General features: G+C 38.9%; 2 protein-coding genes across 3 annotated transcripts; one reads left to right on the top strand and one right to left on the bottom strand.

Annotated features, from left to right (window-relative positions):
* The first annotated feature begins 798 nt into the window (after positions 1-798).
* Positions 799-10,088, top strand: LOC117782848 (DNA polymerase zeta catalytic subunit). Its single transcript, XM_034619906.1, has 14 exons — positions 799-972; positions 1,033-1,262; positions 1,327-1,571; positions 1,626-1,867; positions 1,930-2,368; positions 2,429-2,548; positions 2,605-3,006; positions 3,388-3,472; positions 3,532-3,627; positions 3,681-5,319; positions 6,045-6,850; positions 7,249-8,343; positions 9,126-9,353; positions 9,410-10,088. Exons 1-14 carry the CDS (start codon positions 853-855, stop codon positions 9,798-9,800), a joined length of 6,138 nt encoding a protein of 2,045 aa, XP_034475797.1. The 5' UTR covers positions 799-852; the 3' UTR covers positions 9,801-10,088.
* Positions 9,804-16,899, bottom strand: LOC117782849 (protein kintoun). 2 transcript variants are annotated; one of them, XM_034619907.1, is made up of 5 exons: positions 16,735-16,899; positions 13,749-15,221; positions 11,898-12,945; positions 11,282-11,447; positions 9,804-10,681 (listed from the first exon to the last, which is right to left on the bottom strand). In XM_034619907.1, the coding sequence occupies exons 2-5, from the start codon at positions 15,019-15,021 to the stop codon at positions 10,451-10,453; spliced, it is 2,718 nt and encodes a 905-aa protein (XP_034475798.1). In that variant the 5' UTR covers positions 15,022-15,221; positions 16,735-16,899; the 3' UTR covers positions 9,804-10,450. The 2 variants fall into 2 exon arrangements, with proteins under 2 accessions (XP_034475798.1, XP_034475799.1); XM_034619908.1 differs by lacking the exon at positions 16,735-16,899 and adding an exon at positions 15,892-15,994.
* Positions 16,900-17,578: the final 679 nt, after the last annotated feature.

Below are 17,578 nucleotides of genomic sequence, written 5' to 3'. Positions count from 1 at the left end.
ATAACGCCAATTACCATTAAAAATATAAAATTACCATATTAAAACTGTGGGTGTGATGAATTATCGCGAGTTACGGGGTCGTGGCCCAACTTTAGTATCAGGTGGTATTTACATAAATTATAACAACGGAATAACTATCTATATATGTATACCACGACACAGATTGTTAGACTATTATAGTACAACAGATTATTTACCATTATTATAAATAGAATTCAATACGCTAATAATAATAACCTGTGCAAATTTTAATTCTAATTTATTTTAACATATTTCAAATAGCTAATCTGAATAAAAAATAATCCACTTCAAATGATACAACTAAAATTTGCTCCAACTGCTTGAAACCTGCAACGACTCCAAAGTAATCGTAACGGGTCATTACCGAATTTTTAAATATTGCGGCAAATAAGTTTTACGGCCCTAGTAACTTATCAGCTAAAAAAAACATTGTTGCCAACTAAGCTATTTTATAGCAAGAAATCTCGAAAACGGCGCCCGATTAAAATTTCTAATTTTAAACAAATATTAAAAAAAAAAATTAACAGCAATATGAATTAAAACAAATTCAATGAAATTTAAAATTAGACAAATAAAGGTAAATAATTAAAAGAAGTTACAAATTTAATCTATAGGTATTCAAAAATTACCAAGATCATTTTGAAAATGTGAAAAAATTAAATGGAAAATTATCTAGATCAGATTTCCAGGTCTGGCAACGTTAAAATACATGGCAGCCTTTTGCTGCCGGTGGCAGCTCAGTTAAGAATGTAAGCAAAGTTGAATTTCATTAATTCCTGCAACAGTTTAATTATATTTTTGGAAACTTATGTGATAAAATAATAAAATAAAATGTCTAGCACCGATGGCATTTATTCATTGCGACTGGTAATTGCGGAATTTTATATGGAGAAGCCGGTATTTGGTCTGGATCCCTGTTACTCCGAGTTGCGCGGCAAGGAAATCAAACGCGTAAGTAATTCAATTTATTTAAGTTATTATAAATATAATATTTGTGATTATGTTTAATAGGTGCCCATTGTGCGCATATTCGGCTCGAATGCCAATGGACAGAAAAGCTGCATGCATGTACATGGGGTATTTCCATACTTTTATATACCCTACGATAAACGAGATTTCGAATCCTTGGAACGCGGTATTTTACAGCTGGCAATGCATTTGGATAAAGCTCTCAATATATCGCTGGGTCAAGGTAGCTCCAATGCACAGCATGTGTTTAAAATACAATTAGTCAAGGGCATGTATGTATAACTATATAAATCCTAATTGTAGTTGTCATGTTTAAATCTTCCTATATATTTTTAGTCCTTTCTATGGCTATCATCGTGTTGAGCATCAGTTTCTCAAGATTTACATGTTCAATCCACGCTTTGTGCGACGTGCGGCGAATCTACTACAAAGCGGTGCCATACTCAACAAAAACTTTAATCCCCACGAATCGCATGTACCTTACATTCTGCAGTTTTTGATTGATTTCAATCTCTATGGCATGAGTTATATTCATGTGCCGCTGGAGGTGATTAAATTTCGTCGTAGCACTGAGGAGGATGGTGAGTTTTAGTTGTTTAAATTATGGGAAACATGTTAAGTTTCCTATTTTCCAGTTATACCCTACGCGAATGTGAAGCCTCAACAATTGCTGGACATTTCCAGTGCCAAGAAGGTCGCCTGCAGCACCTTGGAACTGGATATAAGCTCGAATTTTATATTGAATCGCTTTCAGCTGGTAACCAAGAGCAATTCAACGCATACAAATCCTGGCATTGAGGCTATTTGGCATGATGAGCAAGTGCGTCGACAGAAATTGGCTCAGAGCTTTGCCGCTGATCAACAGAAACTGAATGCAGTGAGAGATTGCTTTATAAATTGAATATGCACCTTTTTTTAACTATGTTCTTCCCCCTGTAGATACCAGTCTTGGAGGTGCCGCCCACACAGGAGCGTCCCCATGTGGAAATAGCCGAAAGTGATGTCTTTTATCGCACCGCTTTGGAGAGCAAGCTGTTGTCCTTGGAGCAAACATTGAGTGCAGATCAAACGCTGGTGGATCAGACACAAGTTAGCCATGTTAATGTGACGCTACAGACAAGCGTCAAGGAACAACGTCGCACTTTTAATCTACAAAAGTTGCTGGTCAATTTAGTTTACCCAGAGGAATGTTCCCAAGAGGCACAACAACAGCTGGTGAATGCTTCCTTTATACTAAACCATTTATCCGGCAGCGGCAGTCTACAAAGCTTTGTGCAGGATGTAGAGAGGAAGGAAGAGGTGGATGCATATTTGGATGATACGCTGATCGACGAGCAGTTAATCCTGTCACAGGGTCCAATGCCACATGATGCCACTTGTAAGCCAATTACTCGAATTTGTGATTTGATAACATGACTAATCTATTTTCTGCTGACAGTGCGTGAAGAGGATTTGGAGCTGCTCGATGTGTTGCAGCAGCTGGAGGAGCAGAATGCAAATGAACCGCATATCGATTTGGACAGCTCGTTAGCGCCGCTATCCCAGCAGCATAACAATTGTAAGAACAAAATCAAGCTAATGTAGATTGACTAATTTATTTATGTTACTTTTCAGTTGAACTAACGCCTGAATTGCTGGACAAACAGACGGCAGCTGCAGCCACGCAACAGCCGCTCTCTGAGGATGAAGCCAGTTCGGATGAGGAGACTGCCACGGGCAACATGCATGACTTTTCTATTGCGCTGGATGACATCGATGAGCTGTTGCTCAAGCTAACACAGAGTCAGCCCAAGTCGGAACCGAGTCAACCTCTGAAAATGCCACAAATTGATGGCGCAGATGATCAGCTTCCACGTACACCCAAAAAATCTAAAGCCAAAACTCCACGTACTCCTCCCCGCACACCCACGACGCCTAAGAGTCGCATCAGCATGCAACAGCCACGTACTCCCAAGTCCAGTGCCGCCAAGAAATATGCTCCACTGCCGCTCATGATTGTCAACAAATCCGCGCAGAGTAAGCGTTTAAAGGGATCTCAAATTAGATTATGACGAAACAAAATTATGATGAAACAAAAATCATATTAAACAGGGAATCAATCCGATACAAATATCGGTTCCAAATATCCGACACAAAAAATCAATTTTTAAACATTTAAAAATTTAAAAGTGCTTTTTTATACTTATTATAATATAAGAAGTCGATCAAGAGCTTAAACTTTAGATTTAAAATGATTAATTATTTTGAATACAGAATAAATTAAGACGCCAAACCATGATCAAAATATCATCCTGCTTAAAAATCGGTTCAGTTTTGACAAAGTTGTGATTGTTTAAAGTTAGTTAAATTAAGTAAGAGAGTAAATATATTTATTTAAACCAACTTTTTCCATTACAGAGGTAACAAGTGAATCAACTGCGATGTCAGCAAGCAGCAGAATTAAAACTAAACTCAGTCAGCAGCTGGAAACTGTTGTCAAGAGGTGATTCCTTCAAAGTACTTTACTGAATTTCAATTAATTAAATGTTTTTCCACTTTTAGCCCAGTTTTAACGCTTCGCAAGAAATTGGCCATGACGGAATTGCGTCGGAAAAGCATCTCAGCGTTGCCAGATTCCATAGATGTCACTGATGAGCGGTAAGTTTATATCATCATTAACTTATTGTTCATTTAGTAATGTTTGTTTACAGCACTCCAGTGCGTCGCAGCTTGAGAAATCGTACTCGAGATTTGGACAAGACGCACATTATTTGTTCATTGACGCCACGCCAAAAAAATTCACGTTTCTCCGATGTCTTTGAGGATGCAAAGAGCTCTGAAAACACAGCGGATACTATAACGGAGTCAAAGAAACCACGACGCAGTGCACGTAATCTTGATAAGGAAAAGACAGTGGAGCCAATTGAGGCTGAACAGAGATTGGCACCTGTCAAGCAGACTGTGGATTCACCAGTTCCATCTTTAGCTAGCGAGGATGAGGATGAAACCATTGTGTCTGACACAGAGAGCGATAGGTCGTTGCCTAAACTAAGAAAGACACCAAATTTGAGACGTTTGCGTAGAAGTTTTCGAGACTCGTTGCTGGCTAAAAGTACAACACCAACTGGCAAGGGATTAGAACTAGGATTAGAGAGTCCACTGGTTGAGAAGAAAGCGGAGAGTCCATTGGCAGTGCAGCCAGTAACTCAAACTCTGAGTAATAAGGAGGAGAATGAAGGGCAGCATGTCCCAGCAGAAGTCCTGGTCACACCACAAATGATGCACAGTCCAGAGAGCAGTGAGAACAACACTCCCGAGCTGATGAAGAGTTTCTATGAGCACTCGTTGATCATCAACAGTCCTTCAGTATTCAGCGAGGATTTGGCAAGTCCACAATCCAATGCACAGATTAAAGTTAAACCCATGTCAAGCACTTCCTTTGTCATAGCTCCATTGGAGCTGCCGCCTAGCTATGACGAGGTGCTGAAAGGTTGCCATAAGCTGGACATACCTGAGTATGAGTTCCAGCAGCCTTTCTATAGCAATCCTTCAGATGTTAACAAAATGACAGAAGTGGGATTTCTGGTGCTGCGCATACCGGGCAACAAACTCAATGATCTGGAGCCGTTTGAAAGCAGCGTCTTGAATGGCAATCAAGGACTGGCGTCCTGGCGTCGCAAGCAGTTGATTGACATGGGAGGAGCTGCCATGTTGCAACGCTATCGCAACGAGCAACAGATTCGGGAGTATTTCAGCACAGAGCGTGCTGTTGTCATTGAACCAGCGACATGTCCGCCGAGCAGACAAGATGCCAAGATGTGGCTAAAGGCAAGAGAATTGCTAAAGCAGCGTCAAGGAACAGGGGAGCCGGAGGAGGAGCGTGCGTTGGCCAATGATGTGGATAGTCCCATAAAAATAAAGCGTCAAAAAATAACCATGATGTTGAACGACGGCGATGATGCGTCTGCTGCCAGTGGCGATGAGGAGCTGGAGCTCAGTTGCAGCGGCTTGACATTGACGCCAGAAACACCTCAACTCACAACGGGCAAATCCCAATCCAAGGGCACACCACTGAGTAGCAAAACTCGCTCCAGACGCGGCACAAAGCTGCAGTTCCAGGCACCACAAGATGAGCCGCCGTGCAGCAGTCAGTCCAGTGAACAAAGTGTCGCCAGTAGCGCCGCCTTGGATGCCCTGGAGCGAAGTTCCTTTGTGCGGCAGCTGGACAGCGTCAGCAGTGGACGGAATAGTCATGAGCTCAGTTTTGGACTCAATAATGCCACTCTCGACAATACCTTTGGCTTCAAGGTAAATCTGGAGAATCTGCAGCAGGCCAAAGCAGATATCGAGGTGAGTTTCATATTTGAGAATCAGGGATTAGTGAGAGAGTTGAATAAAAAATCAAACTTAAAATCATTATTATTTTTTAAGTAATATATTATTGAAGAATCAATAGTTATTTCCAATATATATATATCAAAATATAGAAATAATAATTATTTTTCGCTCTAAATGAAATAAATATGCTATGTATTAATAATTAAATTTCAATCGATATCATTAATTTATTTTAAAAATTTTAATCGAAACTTATTCTTCAATTTTTATTATATTATTTATTTGAAATTTGTATTTTAAAATTTATAATTACACAGTACTACGAAAACTTGAATTTTTACTTAAAAATTTCGAAAGAAGTCAAATTTTTCATGAAATCAATATAAATTTAAAAAAGTTAACACCATTGTTAAATGGTATTTAAATTTTGTGATTTTGCAATACAAAAAAAAATAAAAAATATGAAAAATTCATTAATTTGCAATTTTTAAAAAAAAGAGTTAAAAATGATGTATATATAATAGGTTATAAATAGCCGTCTTACTATCTTAAATTCAATTTCCTTAGATATTATTTAAAAAATTTTTATATGGCAGCCTGAAGGCCTCAGTTGCTCTGGCTTACCATTGCTTCCTAGAATTAATTCAACTTTACAATTAAATAAATAAAAAATAAATATATAATTTTTATATGTATATTTCCTTCACATTTAGTTATAACATTTAGTTTTTTTACAGTGCAACTATTTGACCACTATGACGCTGGAGCTGTTTGTGCCGACGCGTGAGGAACTGCAGCCGGATCCGTTCCACGACGAGATTCGCTGTCTGTTTTATGCCATTGAGCACAGTTTGCCACCTGCCACAGCAGAGGAATCGCTGCCTAGCAAAGCTTGTGGTTATATTATAGTCAGTGATGGATCGGATTTGATCAGTGAGGGACGTCATCATGGTCTGGATGCGGATATTGAAGTACAGGTGGTGCAGAGTGAAGCAGAGGCGTTGGAGGCGTTGCTGGCACTTTGTCAACGCTGGGATGCGGACATCTATGCTGGTTACGAGATTGAGATGAGCTCCTGGGGTTATGTCATCGAGCGCGCCAAGCACATGTGCTTCAACATTGCCCCTTTGCTGTCCCGTGTGCCGTCCCAGAAAGTCCGTGATTTTGTGGACGAGGATCGTGAACAGTTTACGGATCTCGATGTGGAGATGAAGCTCTGTGGTCGCATATTGCTCGATGTCTGGCGACTGATGCGCTCCGAGATTGCGCTCACCTCGTACACCTTTGAGAATGTCATGTATCACATCCTGCACAAACGTTGTCCCTGGCACAGTCCACGTTCCCTCAGCGATTGGTTTGCCTCGCCCTGCACCCGCTGGATCGTCCTCGAGTATTATCTGGAACGGGTGCGCGGCACGTTGGCGTTGCTTGGACAACTGGATCTGCTGGGACGCACCAGTGAAATGGCCAAGCTAATTGGCATACAGTTTTATGAGGTGCTCTCCAGAGGATCACAGTTTCGCGTGGAGAGCATGATGTTGCGGTGGGTTTATTTATTTATTATCAAATTATAATTATATTGCATTTATTTAAGAGCAGTCGTAGAGAATTTACTTAAAATTTAATAAGAAATTAATTTAAATGCGGCTTGAAAACAGATCATGATCAAAATGACATTCCGCTTGAAAATCGATTTAGTTTTAACAAAGTAATAAGAAGTCAAAGTTTTTAAAAAATTGTCAAGGGGTTAATTACGAAAATTGTATGATAAATGGACTTCAAAATGGATATCAAGATCTATCTATACGAAAAACAATTTATGATACGATTTTCACAAAATTTGAATGCAGAATCATTCGCATAAATCGCATCAATTTTGACAAAGTTATGAATTTTTCTCTCTCTCTCTTTTTCTCTCTCTGCCCATCTATCTCCTTGCAGCATTGCTAAGCCCAAGAATCTGGTGCCTCTCTCCCCGAGCGTGCAACAACGCGCTCATATGCGAGCTCCCGAGTATCTGGCTCTCATCATGGAGCCGGAATCACGCTTCTATGCGGATCCACTGATCGTGCTGGACTTTCAGAGTCTCTATCCCAGCATGATCATAGGCTACAACTATTGCTTCTCCACGTGTCTGGGTCGTGTGGAGCATCTGGGCAGCAGCACAACCTTCGAATTTGGCGCCTCCCAACTGCGCGTCTCACGGCAGTTGCTGCAGCAGCTGCTGGAACGCGACCTGGTCACGGTGTCGCCATGTGGCGTGGTGTTTGTGAAGCGTCAGGTGCGGGAGGGCATCCTGCCACGTATGTTGAGTGAGATTCTGGATACACGGCAGATGGTTAAACAATCGATGAAACTGCATCGGGACAGCTCGGCGTTGCAGCGTGTGCTCCACTCTCGCCAGCTGGGATTGAAGCTGATGGCAAATGTAACCTATGGCTATACGGCGGCCAATTTCAGTGGACGCATGCCCGCCGTTGAGGTGGGTGACTCGGTGGTGTCCAAGGGACGCGAGACGCTGGAGCGTGCCATCAAACTGGTGGAAGACAACGAAAAGTGGAAAGTGCGCGTGGTCTACGGGGATACAGACTCCATGTTTGTGCTGGTGCCAGGACGCAATCGTGCCGAGGCATTTCGCATTGGCGAGGAAATTGCCCAGGCCGTCACAGAAATGAATCCGCATCCTGTGAAACTAAAACTGGAGAAGGTCTATCAGCCGTGTCTGCTGCAGACCAAGAAACGCTACGTCGGCTACATGTACGAAACGCCGGAGCAACAGCATCCCGTCTACGAGGCCAAAGGCATCGAGACGGTGCGACGCGACGGTTGCCCGGCAGTGGCCAAAATGTTGGAGAAGGTGCTGCGCCTGCTCTTCGAAACGGCGGATGTCAGTCAGATCAAACAGTACGTTTGCCGGCAGTTCACCAAGCTGCTCTCCGGACGCGCCAATCTGCAGGATCTCATATTCGCCAAGGAGTTTCGTGGCCTAAATGGCTACAAGCCAACGGCCTGTGTGCCAGCTCTGGAAATGACGCGGTGAGTGCCGCATTATTTTTACCAAGATAGCAGCTTATTGTACCTAAAACAATTTTAAGAAAATAATGCTAGAATTAATATTAGTAGGACTACCAATTTGGCAGAAAAACAAATTTTAAAACACAAATATAGGAAACTTGTAATTACAAAGAAAGTTAAGAAATTGACAATTAGGTAAATCTAAAATATATCAGTTTTCTTTATTTAAATATTATTGATTTACATTTCAAAAATAAAGAACAAAAATCAGACAACCAAAGTTTTGGATAAAAAAACACCAAATGGCCAAATCCTTATACAACAAAATATTTGCTTAAAAATACCTCGATGTTGCAATTATTTTTTAATATATTATTTGGAACGAAAGTTAAAAAACACAAAATTAGAAGAAAAAAAATTGGATATTCCAAATAAAGAATATATTAATCGCTCGATTTCTCTAAAATATATTTTATAAAATTTTTTATAAGAAAATAAAGCTCAGAGTTTTTTTTAATCGCGCATTGTTAATAACGCTAATTTGAAAAGAATGTTTAAACATCTTATAATATTATATTTCATAATACTATTTAATATTTTAAATTTCTTCATTTTAAGAAATCTTTGTAAAAGATTTTCACAATGTCGGAAATTTTTTTCAATACTAAATTTTTATTACATTTTTAGAGTCTGAATGTTTTATTTATTTGAATTTTTAGTTTTTGCTTCCTTTTTCCAATGCTTACATTGGCTTTTCTACATTTTATTACATCACATTTAATACCATACCATTTCTGTTACAGCAAATGGATGCAGAAGGATCCGAGGCGGATTCCGCGTCGTGGCGAGCGTGTGCCCTTTATCATTATCAATGGACCGCCGGGCATGCAACTGATACGCCTGGTGCGTCATCCTCACGAGCTGCTGGCCAATGAGGGCTACAAGATTAATGCCATTTACTACATAACCAAGGCAATTATTCCGCCACTGAATCGCTGCCTTTTGCTCATTGGAGCCGATGTGAATGATTGGTAAATTGGTGAATCCTGCTCAAAGATTTCCCTCTCTTAAACTCCTCTTGTTGCAGGTTCAGCAATTTGCCGCGTAAACTGCTCATGACACCAGCATTGTCCACGGCAGGTGAACTAATGAATCGTGGAGGCGGCGCCAAGTCTACTATATCGCAATATTTCTCCACAACCAGCTGCATCATCGACTGTGGCCGCCAAACCAAGTCGGGCATCTGTGCGGATTGTGCCAGCAACTCCAGCAAATGCGTTATCACCTTACAATCGAGATTGGCACAATTGGAACGTGGCTATCGACTGACCCAGCAGATTTGTCAGTCCTGTTGTGGTCGTCTGGGCGAAGTGCATTGTAATTCCCTTGATTGCCCAGTTCTCTATGTGCTGGAAGTGAAACGACGTGAACTACAACAAATTCCACACATACGTAAACAGATCGAGGAACGTTTTTGATTATTTTTGTATATATATTCAACTTTTTGTTCGACTAAAAAAGTTAAAATTGCTACATTCATTGTTTTGCAGCGCAGTTCATGTATATAGCTTAAACACTATAAATATATATAAGTGCATATACATATGTATGCTTTGTTAACTATTGATATTGTTTGTGAAACTATTTAACTTACATTTGTTGAGAGATTTGTTTCTTTTTTTTTATTAATTATATTATATTTGTATGCATGTGTGTGTATAATAATATTCCAATGAAGTGCCATTTTACAAATAATCTAAAAGTTATTTATGAACGATGCTTTTAACAATTTCCAATAAGTTTAACCAAATTAAATAACAATTAATTTTTTATATGTATAATTTAAAATGTATGTATATAACCATTTACATATGAAGGTGCTTATGCTTTTTGTTGCTTTTTGATTCTTTTGTTGTTGTTGCCCTGATTCTACCTAAACAATTTGCAATTGTATATGGTTGTTAAATTGAGCGCATGTGTTTTGCTTATAAACAAAACATTTTTACAATAATAATAATTATATAAAACTTGTTTAGCAAAAAAAAAAAAGCAATTAGTACAATAAAAAGTAGTTTCAAAAAATTGAAAACATGCCTCGAAAACTTTTTGATTTCAGCATTCTGAACATTTACATAACATCATCATCATCCTCATCTTCGTCCATATCAAACATCATGGAATTCTTAGCATCTGCATCATTTCGTTTATTTTCCTCTTCGTTGTAATTGTTATTGTTGTTGTTGCTCTTAATGGTTGTACCACCAGTCAAGTCCAGACCGCTATCATGGAAAGAATGCTTCTTGTTATCCTTGCCGTGACGATTATTATGCTGCTTGAAATACTGTGCATTGCCAGCAGTCTGAAAAGAGTTAAATTTATAATTGGCAATTGGAAATAAATGCATTCTTATTATAGATAAATTATTTAACAAGCCGACGATAACTATGCCCTTTTGGATTACAATGGACTTCGTTACGAAAGTTTTTGTCAAGGAAACCAATGTAAGGAAAACTTAATAATAAATGTCTAATGGTCGAAAAAATTAAATTTTTTAAACGACCAATATTTAAATGCAAACATGGTCAAATTGACATTTCGCATAAAAATCACAGCTTTTATATCAACGTTAAACTATATTATCTATTAACTTTAGCAGCAGTCAGTCACGTACAAAATTATCTCAGTAAACTTGATATCATTTGACCTTCATAAGGGAGAAATTACTTAACTCAATTGCAAGTCGGAACAAAGCAGTTTCAATTGTTGCTAATATTTTAAGCAAATTCGCAATTACTTAATCTATATAACACCCTCAGACATGTCGCAATAAATCTAAGCAATAGAATCTAACACTAAGACAACTAGATAATCAATATTTGCGTCTGCTGTTCAATTATTTCGCCGGATTGGCACTAATTCAATTATGAATTTAGCAAATTGTCGTCAATCACAAGTTTACCTTGTGCTGTCCCCCAACATTGTTGTTGTTATTGTTGTTGTGGTGTTCCGTCGTCTCCTCGTAATCCGCCGAGTCGCCCTCACTGAGGCGACGTTGTTGGGCACGCAATTTGCAATCGCGACGTTTCTGATTCTTCTTACGCTGCCCCAAAATGCTCGAGTCGAGTCTAAAAATAAACAAAGACATTAGTTTATGCAATTTAGCTTCAAATTGAAATTGGCGATTATTTTTAGCTTTTTAACTAAAATTTTTTATCTATTCAAAAATACATTTATATACAGTACCTCACAGCTTAATTGACCCTCTATATTTATGACTTTGATTCGATTTCATTACTTTATAGCTTAAAAATATATTTAAAGCTTTATTCCATTGATTCAATAGTTAAGATATATGAAAAAAAATGTAATTATTTTGCTTAAGTTAAAAAACATATTTATATATTTTTTTCACTGAAAAAACAATTGAATTAAAATTTTTAATAAGTAGTGGATCAAAAAAGCTGGGAGTCTCTTTACAATTGCATTGTTTATTTACAAAATTTTATTTTTTAATTTTGTTATTGTTTCGAAATAATTTCCGTTTGACGATAAATAAATAAATATTTTTGACGCACCTAAACACTTGCTTCATAATGTGATCATTAAACCTAACAGTCTTCTTGCAGCTCTCCGAGAGACCCGCATCATCTCCATCTCCTCCACCTCCAGCTCGCTCCTCGGGTATGCCGCCAAATGATTGGGAGAAACCAGCGCCAATCGCATCCACCGAGCAGGAATAGGATGAGGAGCAGTCATCAATGGACGAACAGCTGTCGGACATTGAGGGACGTGGTCCATAGCGACTGAAACGCTTCAGGATGCCACGTTGAACGCTGCTGCTGTCGTTGCAGTTCTCGGAGTAACTGCGCTGCTTGCGCTGTGGCAACTTGAGCGTTGCCATTGGCTGTGAACCGCTCTTAGTATGCTCTGGAGTGAGTTGCGCCTGCTCCTGTTGCTCCTTCAGCTGCTCCTGCTGCTTCGCCTTGATGTCCTCGCAAGCGGATTCGGAGAGGGAGCGTTTGTTGCGCTTACGTTGCTTCTTGTTTGGCTTCTTCTGTTGCAGCTGCTCCTCCTTCTCATTCTGCTTTTCAGTTTTAACCTCTTCTATGCTGCACTCTGGAGCTATTGTCACCTCCAGTGCCTGCTCCACCTCATGGTGTGCCATGTCCACTTGCAGCGACTTTTCCGACTCATCATCGTCGCTGTTCTGCTGATCATTGTACTGACCCAACGTGTACTCCTTGAGATCATCGCCATCGGGTCCAGCCAGATAGCTTGTTGGCATCGTCTTACAGTTCTCACTCAAATGCAGCTTCAATACCACATTCTCATCGGAGGCGTCCGCCTCGACATGTTGGATTTGTAGCTCAGCATCTGCTTCAACGGGCAACTGCACCAGGATCGCATAATGTGTGGGATAATAACCACTGCCCATTGAGGCAAACTGCAGATGCAGACTGCGGGGCAGCTGCAACGTCTCTATGGAATCCGGCTGCACATTGGCCACATGCAGCACAAATGCCATCACATTGTCCAGCACATTGCAGTCGAACTTCGCTGGCAGTTGATAATGCAGGTGGCGTTTTAGGAACGAGCGGGGTGTCACATTGACAGTGGGTGGGACTGATGAATAAACATAGAAACACAGAAAACAAAATATTAAAGAATTCTGCTATTGATCAAACTTTCAACTACAAAAATCAATTTTTAAAACAAGTGCAAACGTATCTCAACTATAACAACTTGTTTGTTTTTTTTACAGTATCTTTGGAAACGGACCATAAACAAAATTTGTATACGTCTCAAAAAAAAATAAATAAAATGGAATAATGAATATTATTGATTTTTACTGTATAAAATAATGCGTAAACATTTAAAACTAAACTAACTTTAATAAAATTAACTTTATTTTAAGACTATACAAATTCTTTTCAAATTATTTATTTTAAATACTTTGTTGTTTGTTATCCAATCAGGTGAAAAGTAAAATAAGAAAGAGAGAATTATATACTGTAACTGGGACGATTAAGAATTTATTAGCTGGAATATTACATAAAATTGTTGAAGACGCCAATGAATAATTTTCTTTAATCAAAATATATAAGTATTTGCTGAATTTTGAATTGCCAATTTCAAATATTAGGGATAATTAAATATAATTTAAAATTTAAAGAAACAATTTAATAAAAATATAAATAAAAACGTCCAAAAGTTATATTTTCTTAAGGGAATTGTATTTTTCAACCTTGTAGTTTTTTATATAAGTTTTCTATATCATTTCTTATTACCAATTTATAATTTTATTTCCTAATTTTAATTTTAAATATAAATAATTTTTAAGAAAGTTATTTATTAAATAAATAAATAAAAGAAGCTAGATAAATAAATAAATAAAAGAAGCTAGAAAGCTTCTGTACTCTACTTACATGCATTATTATCGTTGGTTGGTTGCTCCTCCGTCAGCTCAACGATGGCATCGATAGCTTCTACTTTAGCTTCAATTTCAGCTTCAGCTTCGGTGTCAGCTTCCTCCTCCTCGCCAGGTGATTCGCTATGGGAGCTGAGTTCCACGCCGCTATCTTCCCGGCTGAGCAGACGCACCGTGTCGTGCATTTTACGTTGTTGTCGAGCCGTGGAGCGGACCACGGGCAATGTGATGGAGAGACGCCGATGCTCCGTATCGAAGCGAGCATTGCCCGACTTGTCATCCACTTTATAGGGCAGATCCAGCTTTAGTCGATACTTGGCACCGTGCCGTTCGCTGAGCAGATAAACCGACTTCTCCGTCACATCCAGTTGACAGTCCGCCGTGGAGCTGAGCAACGGCAGCTCGATATCAACGATGAGAGCACTCGGCACTGTCGCCTGCAACTTGGCATCCAGTTCATCCGTATACTCAGACATTTCCACGGAGTGACTATGCTTGATGCTGTGCTTGGGCACCGTAAATGTTGGAGCTGCCGTAGGTTTCGTCTTTATGGGCAGCACTTTTGGTTGTCCAGCGTTGACTTCCGGCTTCTTGGGATACAAATGCTCCAGGGGATGTGGCTCCTTCTCCTCCTCCGTGGCATTCTTGGCCAGCTTACGTATCACAGTGGGACGTGCGATGCCCTTGTAGTCGAGTTTGGGATACTTGAGATTCGCTCTATCCAATTTTACGTGATATTCCCGTTCGACGCCATCCAGGGCTGTATCCAAAAGGCATTGCTTAAACTGTGCATTACGCTTGCCCAGATGCAGTGCGTCCGGATGAAAGACGACATCAAAGACTTTGCACAGTTTGTTCTTGGCATCGAAATCATCTCGGGGCGGCGTCTGGGCCATCGGAATGGACCAGCTGAGACCCCGTTCTCCGGTCTGCGAATTCACGGATACCTCATTGTTGGGCCGTTCCACTTGCACGGAACTGGCAATGTTTATAAAACACTTGAGTTCTCCGTCAATTGCCGTCTTGACAACAAATCCCGGCTTGGGATGTATAAAGGTTATATCAACACCGCGCTCCTTTTCTAGCTGCGCGATTTCCTCCTCGTAGATTTTACGATTCTCCGGATCTTGTATCTCTTCCACGTAATCAAAGAATAGTTTACGGAACTCTTCTTTGCCGAATGCTTCACGGATACGTTCAAATTCTTCCTTTTCTATATCCACCTTTTGATTGCCATACTTTGAGTGTTTATTACGAGTGGAAGCGGACATAGCTCAAATTCTCACTCACTATCACTCTCGCTCACTCTCTTTCACTCACACTTGTACACTTCACTTAATACTTGAATTTAAAAAACACTTGTTGCACTATTTGATTTGTTTTATAGTTAGTTAGGAACACGTAGCAGTATTAAATGCGATTATGTGATTGCGTTGTTTGTTTGCTTGTTATTGTAATGATCTAGTTTTTTCTGCAAAAGAGAAAGAGAGAAAAACATTAAATTAAACATTTGACAGCTGATGCAATAATCACTCAAAATTGATTTTCTATTGGAAGCCGTATTCTGAACAGTGTTGCCAGCTTAGATTTTTTTATGCTAGATCTAGCGAATCTTTAAATATTTACAATAATTGTTAAATTATTATTTAAATCAAAATTTATTATTTCTTCTTTACCTTTTTAGGATATTTTTCATATCTTGTCTTTTTTAACTTTTAATTCTGGCAACACTGATATTGACTTAGGACATCCACCCCCACCCCACACACACATCCACCGCAAACACAATTGTCGTAGGCTTAAAATGATTTGCTATCAAACACATACACAAATATGTACATATATATTAACCACTTTTGCATTTTATCTGTACAAATTAAATCAAATTCATAATCAATGACGACAAATAGTCACTCATCTCACTCTCGCTCTCACTGCCATTCGCTCTCTGAGTTTAGCACTCTCTTTAGATGAATTTGCCGGTAGGAGAATTATGCATTATTTTTATTTCGGCAATTACTCGAAATTTAGAATTACAATTGTTATGTAAGATTTATTTATTAGGGAAACAGTCAGAGCAGAGAACACGCTATAAAACCATGCGTTTTTGTTATTGAGCCAAATTGGAATAACAAACGTACTGCGTAGTTTGCTGTTTTGTTTTGACCGTTGTTTCGTGGGGTTTGTCTCTGTGTGTGTCGATGTTTGCGGGACGAGCGAACTTTTACGAATGAATATAAAACGCCGGCAAAATGCTTTGGGAGGCAGCGTAGACCGATTAAAGAATATTGTGATGAGTGAGAAGAGAGTGCGGTGTTGGGCGGGGGCGCTTGATAAGCAAAAACAAAAACAAATAACCAACCACTTGCCCTCAATTGTTTTTCCTTGCCATTGTTGTTGTTTATTAGTATACAGATATAAATAAGTGTGTGTGTTTGTCTAGATGTGTTGCGCAGACCAGACGAGATGCGATGTCATACAATGTATACATACGTAAAGTGTAAATATGTAAAGAACGATAAACTTGATAAAATAAAAAGAGGACAACTCTGCAGGAGAGAGGATAGAACAACAACAAACACATGTTTAGGCGCCTTTGCATGTGTAAGTGTTTGTGCGTGTTTCTGTGTACACGCGCAAAGGAAAATTCGGGAAAATTATTAAAGTTACGTGACCAAAGGGAGCACATGCGTTTGATCAATATATCGATGTTATGGCAGAAAATTGATTAGTTTTCCACAAGGTGAAACCGGTCCAAATGAACTTAAGGCTCCTCTCTTCGAACACACACGCCCACTTCTAGGAGCGTTGTAAATTAAATGAACTCTTCACTAGATTTTCCTACTGCTAAGGAAAGTCCATCATCAGTCAGGTTTTTTGCAGCAGACACAATAAAAAGAATAAAAAAAAAATAGCTTGCTCCAAGACTGCATTTTCATGTCTTCAAACACACACACACATGTGCACACAGAGGTCAAACTTACCTCAAAAGATATATAAATACGTACGTGTGTATTCTTGAGTTATTTATTAAATGCACAAATTATTTTTAATACTATTTTTTTTTAACAATATTACTGTGCAACTGTCTTTGACGTTTTATTCAGAATTTCTAGAAACTTTTCAGCTGATCAATTTTTTCCAGGCAAGCTGACTGAGGACCGGCTCAGTTCACTGTTGCCAGCTTAGCTATTTTATTGCTAGTTCTGGCTATTTTCAGAGTTCGTTTGTTAGAAAAATTGCAATATTGCTATTAGCTGGAAATCTGGCTATTTCTAGTATATTTTCAACTTAGTTTTGCTATTAATATTTTTGGTAAAACTCTGCAAAAGAGTCCACAAAAACAAATTTACACGCTTTTCAGTTAAAAACAGCTATTGTTCCCCCTAAAAACTTGTCAGCACTGATATGGAACCACTGTGTTGGTCCAAAGGCTGCCACCCGGTCCAAAGGCGCCACCCTGAAAAATTTTCCGATCTGGCAGCATGTATCATTTAAATCAAATTTATAAAACAGTTGCAACTAAGCAGTTTTTTTTCCTAATATTTTTTGCTGCATTTTTGTTAAAATTTAGAACCTAAAAAATAATGAATTTTCACACCAAGGGGAGAGAAGCTACAAATTTCATTCCGAAAAAAAAATGTAAAAAAATTCAGAAAATTTCAACAAAAATTCTGATGGAAATTTAAAAATTCTAGCTTCCTAATTAAGAAATTGTCAAAAAAAAAAGGTGGAAAGATTTCAAGTTACCAATTTTAACATTTGACCCGAAATGGTACGTACTGCCAGATAGATGAGTTTAACAGGGTGGCAGGCTGTCGGTCGGCT

Source organism: Drosophila innubila (genome assembly GCF_004354385.1).
Source record: "Drosophila innubila isolate TH190305 chromosome 2R unlocalized genomic scaffold, UK_Dinn_1.0 1_C_2R, whole genome shotgun sequence".
NCBI lineage: Eukaryota > Metazoa > Arthropoda > Insecta > Diptera > Drosophilidae > Drosophila > Drosophila innubila.
The sequence above is the reverse complement of the archived record's forward strand: the minus strand, read 5'-3'. Positions and strand labels throughout refer to the sequence as shown.